This window comes from Lissotriton vulgaris, chromosome 5 (genome assembly GCF_964263255.1).
Source record: "Lissotriton vulgaris chromosome 5, aLisVul1.2, whole genome shotgun sequence".
Lineage (NCBI taxonomy): Eukaryota > Metazoa > Chordata > Amphibia > Caudata > Salamandridae > Lissotriton > Lissotriton vulgaris.
The window spans coordinates 1,732,387,769-1,732,413,172 of record NC_141693.1 but is presented as its reverse complement, the minus strand read 5'-3'; the positions used below and the strand labels follow the sequence as shown (position 1 = coordinate 1,732,413,172).

At 42.9% G+C, this 25,404-nt stretch overlaps 1 protein-coding gene across 1 annotated transcript in view; it reads right to left on the bottom strand.

Annotated features, from left to right (window-relative positions):
- The window catches only part of PPP1R9B (protein phosphatase 1 regulatory subunit 9B), a 343,538-nt gene that overhangs the window by 68,527 nt on the left and 249,607 nt on the right, over nt 1–25,404 (bottom strand). Inside the window, exons 4-5 of the mRNA XM_086923962.1 lie at nt 22,024–22,128; nt 21,570–21,705 (exon numbers count right to left, since the gene is read on the bottom strand). Coding sequence (XP_086780088.1) covers nt 21,570–21,705; nt 22,024–22,128 — 241 coding nt within the window. The remainder of the gene's footprint in view (nt 1–21,569; nt 21,706–22,023; nt 22,129–25,404) is intronic.

The following is a 25,404-nucleotide window of genomic DNA, read 5'->3' as shown; positions in this document are numbered from 1 at the left end:
TCCTGCCGTATGTAAATTACTCATTTGCCCTTCCATATAGAAAAAGATACATTTTCATCCAAGTTTCTCTGTAATCTGGCTTGTGATAAGTACATCCCATCTGCCACAGCATCAGTCAAATAGAGATTTTAAACAGGAGAAAGCTGCTAAACATAGACTCAGAAAGGACTCAGGGTTGTAAGGTTAGGAGAAAGAGATGCAGCATAATCAAAAGTGATGGAGGGAAACGGGATCACCCAGAGCGGCTGGACAAGGATCGAAAAATGGGGCAGCAGAGGAGACAGGGAGCTAAGGGAAGAGCTGAGTTAAACTTCGCCAAAATGTTTTTTTTCTTTACAACTCTTGTCAGGATATGCTACCGACTTACTCAAATGTGTGCCTTGATCTTCATCTTCCTGGTGATTCATGTACATTGATTCTGCACCTTGATCAAGTTGTTCATTTGGGTATTGGTGTCAAAGAAGGACAGGTAAGTCGTTGCATACTGTACTGTGCTAACACAATGAAACTATAGCTAGGAATCTATTTTGGGCTCCTGTGATGAAATTTGTCATACTTTAGTTAACTGATACTGCCAAGATTAACCCACTTGTAACAAAGAAAAATGCAATCACTACATGTATCTTCAATAGGGAACAAGAATGAATGATTTTAGAATATCAAAAATGTACTCATGTGTAAGACTCCTTAAAGCTTATGACCTCTGCCATAGTGAGTAAACTAGGAGACACAGAAGCCAGAAGACAAAGAAGTCATAAACAAAAATTATTTTCACCAAGAACATACCTCGTTAATTGTATGAAACAAAGCGAAAGACAATCATTGTGTGTGTCTTCCTGTAGTGTAGTTCCTAGTTTCCCACTAGGCCCTGCGCATTGGAATAACATAAACAGTAGTATCGACGTGGAACTGCGGATATTCCAGGCCTCCACTGACTATGCTAAACTTAATTGGGTTGTGTTACCAACTAGCTCAGAGGTCACTGGAAACTTTCTTCTCTGCATAGGAAGTGATCAGCTTCCTTGGCACAGACAAGAAGGGATTCAGCTTTCCAACAACCGTGCAACATGACAACTTTGCTCCTCAGATCAAGAGTCGATCTCTAGGGTCGTGTGAAACAATAGACATAGATTTCACTCAGTCAGTCTAGTGCAGTTTACTTTCACAGTATGTAGAGAATAGAGAGACGGGCTTTTATCAATAAAGGGTTAACATTTATTGAACAGTCTTTCTTCTCGTACAAGAGAAATGTATTGCCACAATTGCAATAACTGTTATTATAAAAAGTACGTACAGTAAGATAAGTATTGCGAAATAGAACTGTAAAAGCATTGATATGGTTTCTTAGCCATACAATGGTTTAAAAGTAATAAAACATATATACAGTCATATATACATTAGGCTAACATACTCAACTGGTGCTTCTAACTAAGCCTACCCCAGTGTGCCTGACCTATGCCTAACACGTGAGAAGGGGAGTAAGTAAGTAGCTTAAGTTAAGTTGGTTTTGCCAAGGTTTGTTTCAAGAATTCTCGTCTAAGGGTTTAGTCAACACCATACCTCTGAATAGAATGATGGAGGATTGGTATCTCCTTCAGGGGTCTCTCTCGATATCCCAGTCACCCGCGAGGGTAAACTGGAAGCGCCGGGACTGGATTTCTCTGCACGAGAAAGGCAGCGGCTTCTCTCAGCGCGTCGAGGAAGGAGGGGTGACAGCGTCCGCGGGCAGCTGGGCTGGATGTCTTCGCAGAGGACGGCTGCACGGCTCCTCAAGCGTACTGAACCATAGTTCGCGCTGTAGCGGCGATAATGGTAATCAGCAGCTTCACCACCACAGGATAGCAGGCTGCAGCGACAGAGTGCTAGTTTTTACCAACACGGGGTCATGCAGGCAGCTGGCATCAGCAACAGGTTCGCTCATTGCTTAAGGCAACGTTGGTAATATTTATACCTGACAGGTGCCGGGTTTGACGCAAGTTTGCTGGACATAAGACGTCAATTAAAGATGTCACTAGGAAGTGACAGTTATCAGTTGCTCATTAGAGTTCCATTACTAATCAAAACATAGCAAGCGGGGATTTCCAGGTTTGCTAAGTTTTTATCTTGTTGAAGAACTCGGAGTGTTATCTAGGAATATCAGATAGTGACTGCTGCTCTGTCATTGCACTAATTGGTCGCAAAGGAAGTAGCAGAGAGTCATGCTGGAATGTGGCTCTGTTCGTGTGAGGCCAGAGATGACTTTTCAGAAAATCGCACTTGAACGGTTATGCCAATATAGGGAATAAATGGATTTATAGCCGAATAGGGGCATAAGGTCACAGTATCGATCAGGAACCTAGATAAGCACGCAACATTCCAAAGGAAACAGGAATCTATCTTCCAAAGGGAATATCATGAGAATCTTCCAAAGGGTTGTATCTTCAAAAGAGAGTAGGGCTGGGTGATCTAAGAGTGTAGAGACATGTACAAATGTGTAAGATTCTTTAAACCTCTGACCTCTGCCATATTAAGAACATTGAGAGCCAAATATGCCAAACGTCAAAGAAGCCAGGAAATAACTTCTATTCCCAAGAACATATCCAGTTAATGGTATGTAACAAAGCAAAAGCGATTCATTACATGTTTCTTCTAAAAGGAATAGGGATGGATCTTCCAAAGGGAATACCAAATTGATGTATCTTCTAAAAGGAAAAGGTATGAATTATCTAAGAGTGTAAAAAAATTACAAAAGTGTAAGGCTCCTTAAAGACTGTGACTTCTGTCATATTGAGGAGACTGAGAGACAAAGAAGCAGAGAGTTGTGGAAAAAACTCCTATTCGCTAAGAACATACTAAGTTAATAACGACTGAGCCTCAGAAGTGGAGAGAAAGGATGGGCGTCTAGGAATGTTGGTCAGTATGTTGGGCCGCAGGGCTAGGTTGCGACAGTCACGCATCCAGAGTTTCCAAACTGAAAAAAACAATCATGCTGAGCAAAAGTGCCTCCGTTCTTCCTCTGCGACAAGTGTCTTTCGCGAACGTCTGGTGACAGGGGATGTAGCGTGGGAGTAAACGTGTTACCAGCTCCAAAAATAGGAGACTACTAATTAAGATATCTGCTTCATCATCTGCTTATGCCTTCCTGGTGTGCTTCATAATTGGGAAACTATTCTGAGCATGCAACCTGTTAGGGCGCCTGCACATTTAGAACAGGTAGAGACGCTGTCTCGTCTTTCGCTCTATCAAAACCTCCCTCTAGATCATGGCTATTTATATGCACCAGGATCAAAAGATCTGCTCTTGTTGGGTCGCAAATAACTTCCTCTCCTTGACAATGAGCCCCACAGAACTTCCCCATTTTGTTAGCATAACACTCAATGCAGAAGAGTAACTGACAGGGCTGGGGGAATGATTATATCATTATTATTATTGCTATGCTATTTTAATAATTAGACAGTAATAATAACAATAAGAGAAACAATTATATTAATGATGGGAAATGGAAGCTCAGGGTCACAGATTCTTCTTGGACTCAGATGTCACCCAGTGGGTTGAGCTGTGGGGGCTGGCGTCTCCAGAGAAGGCTCTTCCACTCGAGTTTTGCTCCAAGCAGACCTCAGCTCAGCTGCACCTTGCTCTTGTCCTCAAGATAATAACAGCTCTGTTCCTCTTCAGGGCAGTTCAACTTCCCATTATCCAAGCAGGACAAAGCAGATAGTCAGTCAGTCACCTTGAGACCTTAGGTTCTCTCCTCATACTCAGGGGAACAGAGTGGAGATGTCACCTCAGCTGATGCTGGAGGGGTTCTTCAGAGATCAAGACTAATACAAAACTGGCCCTGGGGGACAAGTGTTTGGTTAAAGCCAGTCACTATGTGTAACATACTGAAACCCTATATTTACAGCCACTCAGTGCATGATTCATCTTCCTCGCTGAAGAGGGGAGGGCAGCGCTGAATGGTTGAATGATAACAAAGATTGACGAGATGCAGTGTAGACTTTTTTTGTGGGACTCTCCGATGACCAGACAATTGCAAGCACAGCACAAAAAAGGGGTCCAGGAGGAAAGATGACCATGGGGATAATGATTAAGGGGTATAGAGTTTATAAATGTAATTATGTATGTATTTATTGTTGATCTTAAGGTGCTCCATGCCATTAGAAGCTGCTTCATGATGCTGGACACGGAGGGGAAGGGGAGAGGGGGATGGTTAGAGCAGGACCAGGAATATTTGCTGTGCTCAAAGTTTGCATCCCAGTTCCTGAAAAGAGGAAGACAGAGGGTTTGCTAGACAGATAGGGATTGAAACAAAGTCATTGGGTCCATAGGGAGCAGGAGGATGAGTCCAGCGAGGGTGGAGTAGACACGTTCAGATGGCTGCGGATCACATCACCGTTGACTCCAATGGGCAGGCGATTCGGGGTGGGCACAGGGAAGGCCTGATGGAACAGGGCCATTTTCAGGTCTCCTTTGAATAAAATGTGGTCCTGTTGTTGCTTTAGAGCAAGCATCAGACGATTCCAGGATTTTGGACCCCCAAATAATTCAGGTTTGAAGGCTGCCGCCCTTTTTGTTAAAATATGCTGAGGTGATCCTGTTTCCACACGTTGACCTGATGTGGTGGGGTGTTTACAGATGTTGAATACTTTGGATAGTTGTTTTTCTCTGCTGCACCAGTAGGTTCTGCTGTAATACATAGCATCTTGAAAGTGTGATCAGAAACCAGTGTAAGCTTCAGAGAGTGCAGGGCTGATGTGTTCCAGCTTCGTAAATCCTAGTCTTGGTGCCCAGATTTGCACTAGTTGCTGCAAGTTTTTCATCCAGAGAGCTGTGTGCATGCTGTTACAATAATGTAGGTGGGCCATAAGCAATGAGCAAGCGAGGGCTGCGGAGTGGTCGAAGCTTAGCACAAGTGTACCTTTACGAGCCATTTTAAGGTGGTGGTGGGTGTTCTGTGTCGCCGCATTAACTTGATACGTGAACGATAGTACAGGATCAAAGTAGGCTCTGCGGGTTTTAGCTTTGAGGGGCTCCCCCCATCAAAGGCAGCCCCCGCCATCCTTTGCAGTCCAAGGTATACTTGCACAGTTCAGGGGACGTATCTTCCCAGACAGCCAATCCAGCTTTGGTCAATGTCTTTTTCACAATCATATTACTTAAGAGGATCAAAACAGGAACTCCTTGCATTCACCCAGATGGGGTATGGCCTGGGGGGAGGCAGCTGCATTTTGGTTTTCATGTACATAACATCAGCCTGAAGGCAGATATCCACCTTGTATTGTAATGATTATGTCCTCAAATGGCACAACTCATTGCACACATTATTGGCCTACAGGCATAATACATGACATGCAGAACACCTATAGAGGAAAGTTAAATCTGCCCAGTTATGGGGGCAGGGTAAATTTTCCATGTGGGACTCATGCTGGAGCATACATGGACAGCATAGTAAGGTTGTGACTGCTACCTTTGGCTTGACACTTCTCTTGGTACCCCTGATGTCAGTGGCCATGAAGGCATGTCAGGAAGCTAAAATAAACAGGGCAATAGGAGCTTTGTTAACTGTTAGCTCTTTCTACTCGGCAGCTCTCTCCTAGCTCCACAGTAACAAACTGGAGGCTCCCATGAGGGGAAATATGAACTAGGGGTTAACACCTGATGAGGTAATCAGTGGGATTATTCTTTCCACTGTCTCTGAAATGTTGGCATGTATGGTGATCTCACTTTCTGTACACTTCATAATCTGGTGAATTTACATCCACAGTAAAATGGGAAAACATGTGTTCCGCTCCGATCAATAGGCGCTGGAAGTGGGGATGCTGCAGCACACCCAAAGTAAATATCCTGAGGTTCAGAAGGAGAATGAGCAATAAAGATGCATTTTCACCTTGTACCATTTCCTCTGCATTCAAAGACAGAGGTCAAATGTCAGGTTATGTCTTCTGATATAATAATTTTTTTAACATATAAATTGGCATTTACTTTTCTTTCTCTGACTGCAAATTGGGAGGCTTTTGTAAAGTGAACTCTGTGACAATCTTGTTGGGGCACAGGCAGTGTAAAACGAAAGACTATAGGGTGTCATTTGTTTTAACACAAAACATGTTTTAATGTCTGTAAATGCACTGTCAAAATATTTTTTATAAATTGCATTAGGAAAGTACACATAAACCACTTTTTTATGATCATGAAGTGTGATGGAAACAAAAGTTTTAATAAGATCAAAACAAATCAAGACATATTACTTGTAGATATGACATATTTTGTGTGCCATATAGTTTTATCAGTACAACTGCATGTCTCTGTAAATTTAGTGGCCATTCCAAAGGAAATTGTGTTGTCTGTAAATGAAAGTGTGCTGTCACACCATGCTTTAGCCATGAATTGGTGTCAGTGTGCTCCAAAGTACACCACCAGCTCACTATTACACCCTGACCCAGGGCTTTAGGGCTTTAAGTGGGATGAAAAAAACTGGGGGGAGGGGGAGGGTTCTTAAAGGGGCTTTGCTAATGTAATTAAGGGCGTAGCTTAAAAACACGTAAACTAAAATTCTGTTCTTATAGCATAGTGTGCCGTCCAACTAATGTTTTGCTGTTTATCTCATTGCATCCCAGATATATGATACAACAAGTAATATTATACCTACAACAATTCAGGACTATTGGTTTGGTCAATGGTTGGTAGTTGTATAAGATAAATAAGCAGCAACTACGGTTTGTATATAATATTGAAAAAGCTTCCACTTACAGTAATGGTAACACCACGACAATGTTGCTGCTCCTGAATTTCAAAAAGAGAAGGGAAATCCAGAGAGAAAATGACTGTCTTTAAAGGATTTCCCTTCCCCTACAAGGCTCACCTGGCATGACGTCATGCCAGAACTTCTCCACTAGTGAGAAAAGAGCAGCGTGAGCACACGCACATCGATGAGCCTGCTGTCACTGAAGTCTGGTAAAAAAATGAACCGCCTGTGCCAGGGCACAAAACAGAGCCCGAGAGAGACCCGTTTCGAGGCCCCCATAAAAAAACTGCCGGTGCTCAGCACCGGTGGGACCCGGCCCACTTAAAGCCCCGCCCTGACTCTCCTGCTGAATGGGTGTGTCTCACTTGCTACAACAACTGTTCTTTCTGTGATGCTTGGATTTTGCACAATCCTTATGACTGCAGTTTTGTATCACTGAAAGCAGTACCCCCACTATGAAATGTGTTCCATCACCACTGCCCCGATTTAAAATGTTCACCAAACTTTCACGTTCTCTCCCAATTAATGCATGTCGCCCCAAAAATTTTAAATACTAGTGAATGTATAAGGTGAGTCAAGTCTTTATTTAACGTACTGGACAATTGCTCTCCAGGACACAAACATACGGTGGTTTGAAGATGTTGACTTCCAAATATATCCACAAGGTGTCAGCAACGAGCTAGAAGCGGATCTTGCTGAGATAAGAGACCTCGTACAGCAGTCAGTGGTCTGAGTCGGTGGTTACAGGCGGTTTTGTTTGTAAAAAGCTCATCGACCGCAAACGTAAATATTTCCTCATATTTAATTAGTGTTATGTGACACAACTTGAACCACCCTGAATACCCAGACTGGTTCCCATGTACCGCAGTATTTACTCACATATGTTTCATGTTGTGAAACAACTAATAAATTGCCCTCGAAGAGTAGAGTCAACGGCAAGTTTGGGCGCCTTAACTTTACGGCTGACCAGACTTTGAAAGAAAAAAAAACCCGGGACATGTCGCAAAAATAGAAGTAGGACTCAGTTCAATTATAGAATGCCACCTGGCCTCTATCATGTATTTTTCCCCGGCGTTTTATATAGCGCGAACGGTGCTTTACATGAGCACTGGTTGTTTTATAGACCCACACAATTATTTTTGATGGACACATGGAGATAAACAGGTAGATTCATCAAAGACCCGTTTTGCGAGTCTTTAATAGCGATTAAGGAATCGCTATTACAGACTCGCAAAACGGTGTTCATGTAGGAATCGCAAAATAAATTGCGATTCCTACACGTTCCTTATTTGCGATTAGCAAATTGCTAATCGCAAATAAGGAATAACTCCCCATTCATTCTTATGAGCCTAAAGGCCCATAGGAATGAATGGGGAGTATTCCTTATTTGCGATTAGCAATTAGCTAATCGCAAATAAGATAGCGATTTCAAGGGTGCCAGGGGTGTCCAAAGGACACCCTGTAGCACCCCTGAAATGCAAATTTACACATGTGTTGCGCACACACATGTCCAAAGGACATGTGTGTGTGTAACATGCAACAGAGAAAAATGCACTAAAGTGCTTTTTTCTATATTTTAGCAATTTACCACGAAGTCAGACTTCGTGGTAAATAGCGACCAAATATTGCGAATTCGCAATTTCAAATTGGTTAATGAATTGCATTTAAGGAATCTCTAATAGAGATTCCTTAAATCCAATTCCTCGCAAATATGCGATTTCGCAAATAGCGATTTTTGCATTTGGGATGATTAATCCCAAATGCAACAATTGCACTCGCAAAGGGCCAGATTCTCAGAATCTGGCCCTTTGCGAGCGCAATTTAGCTTGATGAATCTACCTGTATGTATCAAGGCTTTTGCGACTCGCAAAGGCCGAAATTCGCAGAATTTCGGCCTTTGGGACTCGCAAACGGCTTTTAGCATGATTTGGAATGTAACAAAAAATCGCAATTTAAGGAATCGCAAAAAATTGCGATTCCTTATTTTGCCATAGCATTTAAGGAATCGCAATGTTTGCGATTCCTTAAATGATATGTATGTAACTTTTAGAAATTGCGAATTTGTGTTAAGAAATCGCACATTACCACTAACTTGTAGTTGGTGGAAATTTGCGATTTCTTTTAAAAATGCCCTATTTGGCATTTGTGAGGGTGGCATGTGACACACATACATGCCCATAGGGCATGTATGTGTGCCACATGCACACACATGTAATTTTCAGGGGTGCAGCAGGGTGTCTTTGAGACACCCCTGCACCCTTGAAATAATTCTCAAATTGCGATTAGCAAATTGCGAATTCGCAATTTGAGAATTATTGCACTATCATTCCTAGGAATAGGAATGCATTGGAAATTATTCCTTATTTGCGAATTTGCAAAATGCGAATTCGCAAATAAAGAATATTAAGGAATCGCTAAAAAATAGCGATTTTGTACATACATTCCATTTTGCGAATTCTAAATAGCAATTCCCAAAAAAACGCTGTTTAGAATTCGCAAATCGGAATCTTGATACATCTGGCCCAAAGTGATTTGCCCAGAATCACACGGTATTGAGCCTCTCTGCCGAAACTCGAACCCACTTCCCCACCTTTAAGGTCGACGCTCTAGCGGATAGGCCACATCCTCTCCTACATTATAAGAACCATGCAGCCAGAGGGCCGGGCGTGGCCTGAAGGCAAAAATAAAGGCTGGGTGATCACTCAGCGATAACCAGTGTCTAGTGTGTCTGTCACCCATAATTAGTGTAGTGTCCTGCGTGACACGTTCCAGTGTTTGGCAGGCTTTGGTATTCCCAGCCACTCCCTTGTGGGCTGGACACACTTGCACCCAAACCCACCCATCACAGGTGTCACGAGTGACGTGTCCCTGCCAATAAAAGGGCCCGGTGCAAGTGCTCGTGGCTAGTTACCGGTACCATGCTCCGGTGTCTGTGTGGTTCATTTTAGTAGCACGTGGGCCCCAGGCCCACAACACTACAATTAGCTGCCCTGCGTGCTGCACTATTAGCAATTGGTACCTTGCTGTGAGGCCTTGACAAACACCATCCTAGAGGCACAGAGCAAGGACGCTCATCAGTATAAAAACACAGACGAGGCACTAAGGAAATACATTTTAAAAAAAGGCTTTTTTTAAACCTAGTTTCAGACATGTTATTAAGATAGCTTTCTAATAAGAGCTGCTAACTAGCACTTCGTTGTACACAAAAAAACGTGCCTTCACTGTTTTCAGTCAACGCTCACTGAAAACAGGGACCTTGGCCAAAATTGCTGAAATCTGCCAGGACAACAGATGAAATATCTGCACTGTCCCTAGCAATTCCGGGACACCTGGCCACCCTAACTGAAGGTCACCGGCTTATGAGGAGGGCGAAAGAGTGGGTAGGCATTCCTTTAGGTAACAAGCCTATGGGCGGTCGCGGTCTTGTAATATGTGGGGTTGTTGGGAGGGGCCTACATGAAAAGAGTTGTTTTCACTCTTCTTGAAGGCCCGCATGCTGAATAGAGCCCTTCAACCCAGGGACAGTGGGGTGCGAACACAAGTGCAGGCGGTATGCAGGCTACCCCTCGACAACGTTCCCCGTAGAAAGTTATGATTGGACGGTGCAGACAGACTCCCTGCAAGGGAACATCTGAGGTGGACTTACTTCACATTCAAGGCATGTCTAATGGCCACAGAATGTCTATACTATATGGTTCATGTAGGTAGATGACACCACCAGGGTGCCAGATGGCTCTGAAAATTATAATTACCTATCACGGAGCACTGAAAACTTTGAGAGTCCCAGGGTAGAAGACTGAGATCCACCAAGATTTTTCAAGGTTTGGCGGTTCCATCATAGTCCAGAAAAAGGAGGGTGCATTGGCCGGAGTGAGGCTTGCCAGAGGGAAAGTCGGTATCAAGATCCCTCAGTCATCTATTCATCCAACATGGACTCCAAATCGACCATAAAGGACTGATTTTTCTAAATGAGCTGCACGTGGTAGGCTGTCAACCACCCCCTCACACGGTCCAATGGTGAAAGGACTACTTTATAAGAACATCCTGGAAGTTTGTTTGCACCACTGAAGGAAGTGACGGTGCAGAAATTGACCTGAAATGCCATTCCTCTGTGGAATCATCCACATACAATAAAGTCACCTCGCAAGGGATTGCATCTCCTTGATAACATTGAGCGTTGCGCAACAACTGTCGGCTTCAGACAGGGAACTAACTCGCCTTCACCTCAACTCCACAAAGGTTGAGGCTTAAGACAGAAGAAGAATTTATCACAATTTAGGAGGAGGAAATTGAAGATCTATCAGAAGTGAATATAACTGCAGGCCAACCGGTTTCAGAAACCGGTAACTAGAATTTTGTGAAGATGAGACTGGTAAAAAGTTTACTTATTCCAATGCCCCAAGGATAGGGGTACCTATAAAGGCAATGGGCAAAAGCATTAGTTCTTATCACCATTTCTCATGTTGCATTTCAGAATGTGTTCTGCTATGTTTGCAGGTGGCATAGAATGCTGCATGTCGACTTCTCCCTGGTAATCTCCATGGTACAAGCAGGCGTGCCCAGCATTGACCCATGACGGCCAGATTCATTCCAGAGTTTTAAGGTATACACAAGGATTCAACTTACAGGCCCTGGACCTAATTCACAAAATGTATAACTGTCTGCACTATATAAAACCTTCTAATAAGTAAAAAATCAAATCAATAAATAAATCTGATGGCAGCTTTGTGATCCATGCCTTAAACTCCAGTATAATTAGTACAACCATCTTCCTGATATTTCTATGTCGTGTATTTAGTCTACCGCTCACTCGTTCGGGCCCACCATAATGCGCTCTATAACTTACATGCGATCATCGATGGTTCAAACATGACTCGTCTATGTTAGCGTGTACAACACTGGGTCTTTTGGAGTATCGAACAATCGCTCTTTGTCTTGAACATGGACATGACATTGAAAAGATCTGAGTCAAAAGATGGCATTTTGAGAACACCAAGGAAACCCCTTGAGATTCCTGAGAAGGATCTCCTGGGTCAAAGCACTGAAGGATACAGACTCTCAGAAGCAGCAGGAGCAGGTAGTATCAGTGTATTTTTAGACTCAGAAGTGAGTAAAATACACATCATGTTTTTCTATTGCATAAAGCAGGGTATGAAAATCCGAACTAAAAAAGTAACTTACTGATCTTATTTAGAGTTTGGCATTTGTGGGATTTGGGCCAAAAAGTTTTAAATGTCCCTTACCACCATATTAAGAGTGCACTGGTACCAAGAGCTCTCGAGCTAACAAAGGTCCTTACGCTACATGAGAGAAGATGTAAACAATAATCAGTTTGGATGATTGTCCAAGAGATGGTAACAAACCACAATCTACAGAGTGAAATTTATCGCCCGTCAGAACATTATCAAAATATATTGATCAAGTGATGTTTCCCAGCATCAGATGTAGCATAGTTTGGGGAAACAACACAAAATACTTATGACAAAGTGTGCATCGAGGTCCAGAGGAGGTGGGAGCAGAGGTTAAACAGCACTAGACCGGTGCTACAGAAGTGGTTCAGGGCGCAAGGAGAATTTGCGCCCATGTTTTCCACCCCTAGGGCACTCGCGTATCACAGAAGGGGCTGCAGATGCTTCTGCAGCACCTTTTCTTTTTTTAAGACTGGTCATGTGGGTGCACTCCATTATCTGCACATGCGCGATGCAAATGAGGTAATATATTTTTCCCTGCCCCCACCCAGTACTACCAACATTGGGCACAGTGGCAAACAGGGTCTCACCAACACAGGTGAGTTTGTATCTTTGCTGAGGACGGCAAGCACATTATTTTCATAATTGAGCACACTGGTCTGGTCTGCGGAGGGTGCACTGAGAAACGGTGCGCCAAAGTGCGGACTGGGACAGCACGCGTGTTATGTAATCAGGCTCAAGAGACGCTGATTAAAAGAAACATCATCAAACTTACAGGTCAGGTGTGTGTTTATCAGACATTGAAAAACCAAACAAGAATCAAGGAGCTAAGAGAGCAGGTGGGAGGATGTCACCTGTCCTTCAGTAAATGTGCTGAGATGAGATAATAATATTCATACTTATCCCCCAAATAAATAAATGTCAAAAAATTGAATTTATAACGAGCATTTATGTTTTGCATACATGGGAACATTTTAGAACAGGAAAGTGGGGGATTTTGAACAAACAATTTGGGGGAGTGTATTTTCCCCACTGATTTCTAATGAAGCAGATGCAATTTCAGGTGGGAGACAGATAAAGTCATTTTTGGCTCCAAAAGTCGGGAGTTCCCCACATGAATCGGGTCCATTGGTATGTACTGTTTTGAAACATCAATGGTTTTTCACTGACATACTCACACATAATCAACCAGAGAAGAGGACTGCTTTACAGATCAACGACAGAGACAGGCAAGGACTTTGTTCTTGAAACATAACCCTGGAGCCCTCACCATTTTGAAAAGGTGCATCACAGTGACCAAATGGCACTTTCAAAAAAGTTTATACCCCGCCAATAAAGAAAGTGGCACTTGCAGCAGGGTGGGAATCCATGCTGAGCTAAGAGCTGTTTCCCTGAGCTCTCAGGCGATGCTTTTCCAGACAGGAAGCAACACACGCTCTATTGCGGAGAATTATGGGACGCAGCCGTCACTGCATCACTGCCACTGCTGTCTTAGTGCAGGTAGCGAGGCTGGAGAGGCCTGGGTATTGGGCGCCTTGCTCGAAGTCTTAAGACCTATGCGCGTCCACTGCCCACACTCAGTCATCTGCAAGTGTCGTGTGGCAGCATCGGCTTGGCCTGTTTCATAGTGCAGACTATGATTACAGTGACTTGCCCTGTAAACCATGCCACACATGCCCACAGTTTTGCCAATAAGGCACTGCAGGCCCTCCTCTAGACCCAATAAACCAGGAACTGTCACACAATATTTGATGTGAACAGCTGACCCCATGGGGCAATATTCGAGAGCCAAATATGTCAGTGGAAAAAAGAAACAGGATCTGTTGCTTGACAATACTGGGTTCAATATTGTTGTGGGCAGTAAACAGGTTTAGCTCACCTCCATACAGTTTTAATATTGGTGTGACAGTTTAACAAAGGGAGAACATAAATGTCAAAATAAAGGACCCAAACTAGGGAAGCCATAGCTAGGAGACTGTAACACCAGTGAATAAGAGTCCTCTAAGATGCTTCCCAGTGCTAGAGTTGAAATCCCCTGATGAAGAGCACCGCACTAGGGAGCTATAGCATCATCATCCTGAATGAGTACATGAATGTATCTTCCATAGAGGTTTGGCTGTTGCTACCTGGAGTGTTGTACTGCTCATATGTTTACGTGCCAGCTCAAGATCCTCACGCATGCCTACAAAGCCCTCCATGACCTAGGACCGGCCTACATCAACCAGCGACTGAACTTCCACCAACCCTCTAGACATCTGCGCTCCTCCTCACTCGCTCCCACACACCCCCTGCATCTGTCGCAGCTGCAGTGGAGGCCGCTCCTTCTCCTACATCGCTGACAAAACCTGGAACGACCTTACCCCCCCCCCCCACCCCCCCCCCCCCCCCCAGCTCCGTACAGCTCCCTCACTGACAGACTCCAAAAAGAGACTGAAGGCCTGGGACTTCAATGGAAAAACAGCGCCTAGATATCCCTAGGGGGTACAGTGTAGCACTTTACAAATATTGATTGATTGATTAATTGATTGATTGATGTATGTTTACGAAGAGTGTTCAATAGTCCATTAGCTCCTTTCACTCCCTCTTTAGTGTGTTATTCGCTGGTGTTGTATTTGCTCGGTCTGTGTGATAGAACCATGTGATGTTCCTCCTTCTACTGCCACTTGTACTGCACTTATTCTTTTTGTTAGAGAAGGTTGTGCTTCTGCTGTCCATGTTGAACCCTTGGTGTGTTGTGAAGCTCAGTATAAACTTTCATCTACACAAAATGTACAAGTGAAACAAGCAGTTTTGTTAAATGGACTAGACAATGTTATACAATTTTAAAACACAGCTGACAAGCAGTTCCATATCATGAATAACACCTTCAGCCAATTCTGGCATTTTAGTCAATAGCACTTTGTATACTTGGTTTTTTGAGCCCGTAAAGTGTTTAAAACAAAAATACAAGCCGCACAATGCAACATGCTGCTGGCTGAAAAGCCAGGAATGGCTGATGGCTTGATATTTCATGCTGACACTTGACAGACATGTGAAATAAAAAAGAAGATTTTGCTTTTGACTTTCTGCCTTTTTTCTTGAAGGCAGTCATGGGTTAAACAGTCCAGCGGATGAGAAGGCGCGATCGCCATTCAAATGCAAATACGAGCACATCGCTGCTAATGGGCTAAAATTAACATTCCTTGCAAAAACAAACTGGCATGCTAAAATGTTATTTACCAGAACATTGAGAACAGCAGCTGAACCTGTCTGAAGAGGCCCTGAGAAAGGAAAAGCAACGTGCTGATACCCCGTAACTGAGGGGAATCTGGTGTGATTTAAGTTGAGAGTCCCCTCACCGCTGTGATGTGCCCTGCCTTGAAGAGGCATGCTGCACGCGCGGCCCTGCGAGGGCTGTCAGTGATGCACCATGCAGATTAAGGGGTTTCATGGATTTGCCATTGAAAGGGAATGCTCGGACAGGCCCACCAGGGAGTTGGTGTGGTTTTGATGGATTTACCATAGTGATGCAATGCTACAGTAGATCCATCAGAGAGCAGCAGGGTGTAAAATTAGACTCATCAGAGATACACAACCTCCTGATCGCTCCACCCTATCGCTGGGGTGGGTTCATGGATTTATCACATTGTTTCAGCTCTCAGGTGGAACGACAATATATTTGGGAGTTTTACTAGATATACTTACGAGACAGGATGTTGTGACAGTTCTAGGATATTGGGTGAATTCATGGATTAATTGTACATACAGATTGGTAATTCGCTGCTCCCCAATCCACCAGAACGATAGATCGACCAGAGGGAGATGAAACCTGAAGATGGATTTGTCACAAAGATGCCGTCTTCTGTTGGCCCACTCAAGCCTGGGATGGTTTGATGGATGGACCATGTTGGTTCAATGCAAGGCTCAGGTAGTTCCACACCACTACAGTGCTGGGATGGTGTGGTAGATACAGCGCTCAGCTAGGGCCACCATAGGACTTGCGGTGATTCGAGGGCTTTACCATAACCATGCAGGACTATGCTAGATCCACCAGACAGAGCATGGTATGATGCATTCATTATAAGCTGGTGTGTTCAGAAAAACCCACCATGAAGCTGTAATGGTTTGTTGGATTCCTCATAGAGAAGCAGTGCTCGGAAAGGACCGCTGTTTATCGCCTATAGAAAATGGATGAAAACACTGGTATGAGTCTTCGTTTCCCATGATCTGCTGTATGAGAGGGCTTCTTCCCGGCTGCCCTGTAGCAGCCTTTGCAGTCCCTGTCAAGGATACTTGTACTAGACTCATTAGGCGTGCAGTGGAGGGGGATGATGAATCGGCTAATTTTAAGTTTCAGTGACCAAAAATAAACTGTCGTTGCTGAGAGCGTTTGACTTTAAAATAGAGTGTGATTTTTTGTATAATTAGCCGAATCCCTGCTGTGCTCATCCAGTGCACTAGTGGGAGCCCCGCTCGGATTCTCTTCGAAGCCTAGCCAGCTGTGCACGAACTGCGACTCCTAAAAGTGGAGGCACAGAGCAGTGGCAAATAATCCAGAAGTGCTACTGGAAACCAGCTCCTCACTGCGGCGGTGTCCCATTTAAAGTAAAACATTTAGTTTCACTGTGATAAATGTCATGGGAGATGAAGCATAGTTGGAAATGGACTACAATATTGATATGGCTGGCCCTTGTTGGGGTTCTGCCTCCTTTTACGGCCTCGGTGTATCAATTTCGTGACACGGGCTATTTCTGATTTCATTCTCGCTCAGATGGCCTGGTTGGGACAACTTTAGCTTAACTTGAGAGTATGCATTTCAAGTCCAATACAGATGATAAACCGTGCTGAAATGCATGAAAATGCAGCTATTCATATTGAACAGCCTTCATCAATAGCTCCTCGAAATTCTCAAAGTGTATTGAACACCAAAGAACTCACCCCTTTTCTAAAGAAAATCTAATCTTGACTTAACTGACCCCAACAACTATGACCAAAGCATGTGTCAACTCCGAATCTCAAGCATCCTAGAAAAAGCCATCACCCAACTCAAAGCTCTCAATGACTATTACATCACCGTAGACATTTGCCAGTCCAGCTTCTGTTCTACACATGACATAGGAATGCTCCCGTCAATATATAATCAAGGGTACCTAATTACGCATATTCTCCCTGAACCCTCAGTCATGTTCGATACTATCAACCAAAACCTCTTTCTCCATTATCTGCAGACAATTGCAACCTTCACCAACCAATCTCAAAAAGATTCAAATACTTCCTCACTGATTGTTTTCAAAATATCAGCCTGAATGACCATTGTCCTGTAACAGAAGGCCTCAAATGCAATGCCAGAACAGCCAGAAACTAAAGGATCACAGAAATGCTGGAACCACCTACCACCTGAAAAAACATAAACACACGGCCTACGCAGACTCTGATATTGTCATAAAATTTGTTGGTTGTCATACGTGAAGAAATTTCTCGAGGATCTGGGAACCATATATTATTTTAACGATCCAACCTCCCTAAGTAACATCTCAAGGAAAGCTCTGAAAGAAAAGTGTATGGGATACTTACATGAACGCAGAGCGCAAACAGAAATGAAAAAGAAAACTGTATTGGCACATGCACAAATTGTTATTTCTAATAAAATGCAGCCATACGTCAAACTTCAGATGAGCGATTATGAGAGGTTTTTATTAACTCGTTTTAGGTTTAATTTATTGTTTCGTTTATTTAGTTTCCCAGATACAAATGATTGGTCAAAACACCTGATCACATGTCCTTGTGACAACCTGTCAGAGCAATCAAACATGCACATCCTTTTCTTTTGTAAATTTTACATTAAGCCTAGAAGAAAATTGGTCATCCCCCTATTGAAGATTATGGATGTAAATCGCTGTCGCCCCGCCTTTCTAGCTGTACAGAAACTGGACAATATTTTAACCGTAGTATTTATTTCCTCGTTTAAAAAAAATTCTTTTAAATTACGAAAAACGATGATATTCTGAATTATAATGTATTGTTTATGAAATTATGCTGAATCGCTTCTGGAATTATGTAGTAATCCTTTTGGTATTATGACAAAGTGTTTATGTATTTACAATGGTGCTTATAATGTACTTAATATTTGAATGTTATTTTACATGTACTTTTATGGTTATTCTGCTTTAATAACCAAATAAAGAATTAGAATGAATGATATGTATTATTGTTGATACATAAAACACACTGCCTACCCATGAAATACCTTGAGGAACAAAAGTCATATCTACTTAGCTGTCAGATGCATAGGCATTATTTGGAATGCAGACAGCTACACTTTTTCAAAATAGGCTCCGTAAAATTCATAAGCCCCTCATGCTAACAGAACAAGAATTCTTGGTTGTCGTGGCCCTAGTAAACTCACACCTTGACTAAAGCGATGTCTTGTACATCGCCCTAGCTTTCTGCCAATTAAGAGAGTACAAAACACTCGCAACGTGGCTATTCGCCTCATTTTGACTTAGAAAACCAAGAACCAATCTTATTTCACAGTAAAAGGGTCCACTGGCTCCCAATACCGCCCGAAACAGTCAACATTTCATCGGTCCCAAGAAAATGTAAACGCAGGTTTGACGGAGTGGGAGGGGGATACCAGAGTGCTATCATGCCAGACCACAATAAAGGTCAAGCATAGAGACAAATGTTTTTTTTCACTGATCCTAAGTCAGCGGTAGCGTTTCTTCCAAAAGAGGCAAAGAAACCTCCAACCAGGTAAGACCCATCACCATCAAATTCTCGAACTCTTAATGCCTATGATTGAGGAACATTATGTATTTAAAAGCATGTATTTCAATTGAAAGAAATAGATCCGTTTGATTCAGGAAGACACACCCAGAGAGAAATGAGAATTATTCAGAAGCAGTATGCTGTCTTGCGACATGCAGACGATATTCCCAAGATGCTTCTCAATAATTAGTAAATGTATGCGGTTTAGGGATTTCTCTAGATTGCAGATAATTTAGTATAAATCACAGATAACCCTATTACTATAAGCACACCAAGCATGCCCCTTGAATGTCATCTACTGTGGTGTGATGAACCAACAAGATATTTAGGGATCAAAATTCATAGAGATGCTGAGAGGACAGTGAGGGAGCATTATGGCCCAACAATACAGTAAATCCAAGAAAGGGTCACAGCGTGGGACTCCTTACCATAATCACTGGCAGCCCGGGTGGCAATCATCAAGATGGTTTTCTTGCCTCAGCTACTTTACCTGTTCACTAACATACTGATACCATTGATGAAGGTGAACAATTTTACTGAAATTCTTATGGAGACACAAACTGCAAATGTTGTCCTGGGATACATACCTGTTCGATAGAGAAGGATTTACGGTCCCAGACATAGAACATTACTATTGGGTCACTCAGGCTAAACATGCTTTCAACTGGTACCCTCAGCATTATAGATTGCCCATTCATGCAGCAGAGGGTGACATGGACAACCCTTTGCCACTGGATACAATAGCCAAGGCATTGCCAAAACCAAGGGCTCAGTGTAATACAAGGTCTAACACAGTGTTTGCTTGGCACAGGCTTGCTAGAATAATAAGAATGGATTCTATTTACTTCCCCAAAATACAACTGCTAGATAACTCACATCTGACACTCACTTGGGAGCCGGATGCGAAACAGCAATTGTTAAAATTAAACCTAAAGGCGCTGGGGGTTGTATTTGGGATACAATATATATGTCCATTGAACAGTTTAAGTAATTAATGTATTCATTTATAAAGTTTTATATAGCGTGAACTTATGAAAGGGGAGAGTGTTCCCTCTCAATATTTTTCTATATTTCCGACTTTGACAGGCGGCAAAGGCTTGCTTCCCCTCATTTAATTTGGAACCACCTACATTAAAAGCGCTGGACTCATCACTCACAGCTATCTCTCCCAAGGGCCTACTAACAAGACCGTAGGGGTCAGTGAGCACAGCAAGGCTGTCCCTAGAGAGAGTGACTCGGAGGAAATGGGGAAGGACATAGGAGAGAAGAGCTCTTGGATGAGATATGTCATTAATGTTGCACATAAACGAGTAAGATATAATTCAACAGTAGGCCCAGAATGATACATTTGAATTTTATACACAGGATATATAATACTCCGGTAGGCCTTCATTGAATGGGAATTTAGGTAGGCCCAATTTGTATTCAATGCAGGGATCCTTGTACTGATTTCTTAAATCTAGTTTGGAGATGGCGATTGGTAGAGTTGTACTGATGTCATATTTTCAGTCATCTCTCCATGATGGCGGAGTGCGACATTCCTCCCTTGCCGTTGATGACTATGTTGGGATATGTTAAGAGCATGTCGAAGGGGGTAAGGAAGTTCATAGCGCTCACGTATTAACTAGAGAAAAGAAGAGTGGCACTCTATTGGGGAAGAGGGTTAGCTCCGCGACCGGAAGATTGGAAAGATCACATGATATTCTGTAATGAGAATGGTTAAAGATATACTAAGACCCTACCTTCAACATCGTGGCCCAGAGATACATGGACCCCCATACGCAAATATATGGAAAGTGAGATGGAGTAAGATGGCGGGAGGCAGAGAGAGACTAACAGTGGAAATGAGGAGGAGGTGTGTTTTACATAAGCTTGGGCTCAAGGAACAAGGCAGGGGAGAGTTGACGGGTACAAAATGTAAGGTAAAATTATGCTAAATGTATTGATAGATCGACCGGCATGTCCTGGATGAAGCGGTGATATGCTTGCAAGAATCACTAGACAGTATAAGTTACATTGCACGATGTCTGAAGTTTTAATACTCTGGGAATGTGATTGAATGGTGCAATTTTCGATGCCAAATCCTCCTGTGATTCTGGGCAAATCACTCAATCTCCCCGTGCCTAAAATGAATGTGTGTCCTCATGTACGTAACTGGTGCTATGTAAAGTGCTCTGATACCCGATTCGGTTCGGGTCTAGTTCGCGCCATATAAAACTCTGCAAAAAGAAAATATATATATATATATATATATATATACACACACATATATATAAATATTGACGCATAACATCCTTGATAATTTCCAGTCGGGTTTAATACCATGGTCTTATACTCAGGCGGACAATCTCTGATGTTGCTGGTCTGTTCGGGATTATTAGTCAAAGATGGAGCTGAACATTCTTTTGGATCACAAGTATTGGGCACAGTAGGCCGTAAGCCCCTTATTAAGATTGTTCAACTGTTTATAGGGGTTGCTGGGTTGGGTCAGAACTATATAAGCCATGCTTAACTGACCCTATCCATTTTACATGTCTTGCTTCTGGCAGCTCTCAGCCTATGCCCCTGATCTGTGGAGTGCCCAAAATTCTGCCTTTTTACCCATATCATTATATCTATACAGAAAGTATTCTTGTTGTACTCCAAATACCATTAGAGTAGACACTTCAGCACTAAGTAATGTTGGGTATCTGCGTCTGTTCCACAGCATGCCTCAACAGATGTCCCAAAAACACATTCAGTCCCCTGAAGACGTGTTGATATGTAAACAGACTGAGACTTTATGTACCTGTAGCCTAGCATTACTTGTGTTTGTGTGGGGTGGATCATAGCATTTAAGTGGTAGCGAGGACTAGTGCCTCTTATATTGATATACGAGAAACACATGGACCATGTGGCATGTACTTTCTAACCTCTTCATCCTCTTCGGTATACTGGGCATAGCGTTGCTCCATCATCTCCCTCTGCCATCGCTCCTGGTCCAATGTCTGCTGGATCAGCTGAGCCACCTCGCTTTGCTCCCCCGGCTTCTCCCGTCCAATCAAGAACCTACAACAAAGAGCAACATTAACAAGCACTTCAGAGGCCTGTGCACAGGTGGAGTTCAAAGAATAAAAGGTAAAGGAGAGACAGGAGACAGAGAAGACGTGTAAGGAAGGAAGGAAGAGAGATGGAGCTGGAGCTTGAAGAATAAAAGGTAAAAGAGAGACAGGACACAGAGAAGAAGTGTAAGGAACGAAGAAAGGGAGATGGAAGAGCGAGGGGCAACATTAAAAGGGGGTAAAGGCAGATGATAAGAAAATATCTCCTAGCAAGAGTTGCTGTCATTCTATCACACGCAGGCAAACACTCCTTATGCCCACTTACTTGACGTGGCCCTTGGTGTTCCTGAGCACAGAAGCGGCGAAGCTCTGGGTCACCCCCACCAAACTGGTGCCGTCCACCTCCACAATGAGGTCGTTCACTTGGATCCTGGAAAGAAGACAGAGGCAATCTTTCATCTGGGTGTAAGATCTTCTCCAAAATTATTGCAATGAGAGGAGCCTCGCTCCGCCACCCATATGGGAATCCTCAATTGGTTACAACCAGCATCTTAAATGTCGATGCAAAGAAGACAAGAGCCTTACTGGAAAATAATTAAAGATAATGAGGCCATCTCATGGCAATTTTTCCAAGTCCCTTATTCTTTAAGGGATGTTTCACCTTATCCAGGAGACGGCTTTAGTGCAGTTATTTGCGTAGAAAATCTCCTAGTGAATGTAAGTCCCCAAGTCACAGAAGTGCTTTGTTGGCTGTGTACGGTGCCAAACATGCCTTTATAAAGTGCCAAACTCCACGAATGCATCTGGTAGTTGATCTCTGTCCCAATCTTCATTTGTGAAAACAAGTTTGAACTCAAGACTTGCAGTAACCAACACATTTAGATAACTTGAGTTATTCTTCAAATAATGTATAGTTGTGTTCTACTGAAGCAATCTTGTAGTATAGAAATTACTCGTGCTTTACTGCATGAATCTACAAGGATAGAAAGGAGTATTGTGTTCTAGTGAATCAGTCTTTACGTCTGTACATTATTCATATGTTCTACTGAATCAATCTTCAATTACAGAAATTATTCGTGTGTTCTACTGAATCAATATTGAAGTACAGAAATTATTCCAGTGTTCTATTGCATGAATCTACAAGTACAGATATTATGAAATTATTCTTGTACTCTATTGCATCAGTCTAGAATAAATAGAAATCATTCTTGTGTTCTACTGAATCAACATTCAAGTACAGAAATTATGAAACTACTCTTGTGTTCTATTGCATCAGCCTAGAAGTAAAGAAATAATTATTGTGCTCTTTTGCATCAGTCTAGAAGTATAGAAATTCATCTTGTGTTCTAGTGCATGAATCTAAAAGTATAGAAATTCATCTTGTGTTCTAGTGCATGAATCTACAAGTATAGAAAGTAATTTTGTGTTCTAGTGCATTAATCTACAAGTATAGAAATTAATTTTGTGTTCTAGTGCATGAATCTACAAGTATAGAAATCATCCTTGTGTTTTACTGAATCAATATTCAAGAACAGAAATTATGATTGTGTTTTATTGCATCAATCTACAAGAAAATAAATTATTCTTGTGTTCTATTGCATGAATCTACAAGTACAGAATTTATTCCTGCTTTCTATTGATTCAATCTTCAAGTAAATAAAATATCTTTGTGTTCTTTGCGTTAATCTACAAGTACAGAAATTATTGTAGTATTCTATGGCTTCCATGGAATCATCACCAGCTAACAAGGCCGACCCCAAGTCATTTTGTGAAATTCTGTTCGAATATTAAACTGTTGGCTGGTGATGTTTTAAGAGAACATGACAAGTAAAAGAATAATCAGTATAAGGAGTGATTTTTTGGTGATATAATGGGCGTCGGTGCCCAAAGTTCTGCTCAGAAACCTGTGTCCAGGTTTTTAAACATCGTCCGACAAATACTAAAGCAACATAGACCTGAACCGACCTCATGGCTCTCCCATCCACTACCAGACCCTCCCTGCCCCTTTATCTCACTCCTGCAGGTTCCAGAATTCGCTCTTCACAACAGTTTTCCATCTTTCTCTGCTTACTTCTTTCCCCTTTGTGTGTTTATCCATCTCTTGCTCAGGGTCAATGTCTGATGAGGACAAATAAGTGCTGGGCCCCAAAATTGAGTGCCAGTGAGCCCCATCGACTCAAATTAAGCACTGATGTATACAATAAGATTCAAATGACTTTAACAGGAGTGTCTCTGGTTGCTCAAATAGTTTGTGCATGCTTGCGTTTTCAATGTAATTCCTGCACTGAGTGGAACAGTAACATTTTGCTAGCAACCAGTGGTGATTCCTCTATAGGGGTGTTTGGGCGCCGCCCTCCTGCTTTCTCGCAGTGCGAGAAGGCAGACACATAAATGGTAATAACTACCATCTGTTTCTGCCTTCCCGAACAACTAGAAAGCTGAAGTTCCTGGTTGGGAGTGGGCGGTGTTTCTCGAGGGCAGGGGGTGGGGCTTGCCCACTGTTGTTCATACTGACTGTTTGGGCAGCCTGAGGACGCCCAAACAGTCAGTCTGAACAACAGTGAGCAAGCCACTCCCCCCTGCTCTCGAGAAACACCGCCGACTCTCCCTGTTCTCTCTGTATGCTGCAGCATACAGAGAGAAAATGACCCGGGTGGGGCAGCGGCCTCACCAATCACAACGCTGCCATTGCAGCGTTGTGACTGGTGGAGGGGAGGGAGGCTGCCTGCAGCCTTCCTGATTACGAGCGCTGCAGAATTCAAAAAGCCGGACGGCGGGAGTCGGAAGTCTCTAGACTTGAGGAAAAACGGGACGGTAAATTTAACTTTTATTTTATATATATTTTCCCCTTAAACCCCTCCCGCCTCCCCCATCCCCTCCGCTGTGCGACGAACCCATTTCCACCCCCGACCCGCCCGTAATGCCAGCCGCGACTGCATGAATGTATGTGAATTAGGACTGTATGCTTTGAATGGGTGTGTGCAAAGGTATGTGCTAGCGAATGATGGGTGTATATGTGCGCGCTTGTGAATGGATGGATGTGAGTGCACATGTAGATGGGTGGGAGGGAGTATGTGTGTGTGGGTGCTTGTGAGGGATGGGAGGAAGGGAGTGTGCTTGTGCGTGCCTGCCTCACTACTCATCGACATTACGAGCCGCCACTGCTAGCAACAGCAGACACTGTTTTTTGCTGCTTAACACCTTAGTCATTTCAGGACATTCCTAAAGGGTATGCTCTTGCGTAATATGTTTTAATCAATTTTGAAGGAGTAAAAATAATACATATGACGGGGCTGAGATAATGCTGGAGATTAGTGAAATACTATTATGTCAGCTGTGCAAAGCATAGGGGTTGGTAAGGCCTCTGCTCTCAGGGGCTAAGTTACTGGCATCAACTTGTGATCTGCCATCAACTGGTGTGTGATATAAATTACATTAACATAACATAACTTGGATTTGGCACAAGTCAGTGATCAATGTGCGGGTGTGCAATGCATATGCATTCATTTCAGACCCAGGGAAATTCAGCCATTAGAAAAGTCACACCGACATCTAGACCCATTTTATGGCACAAATATGCTATTTGTGTATTATCGAGAATTTTGCAATTTTTGGGAATTGCAGATATTCAACCCAAGCTTGCTTAATAGTAATTCTTCAGTAACTATCACTAAATGTGGGCTTTAAGTTACCTGAGTGCTTCCTA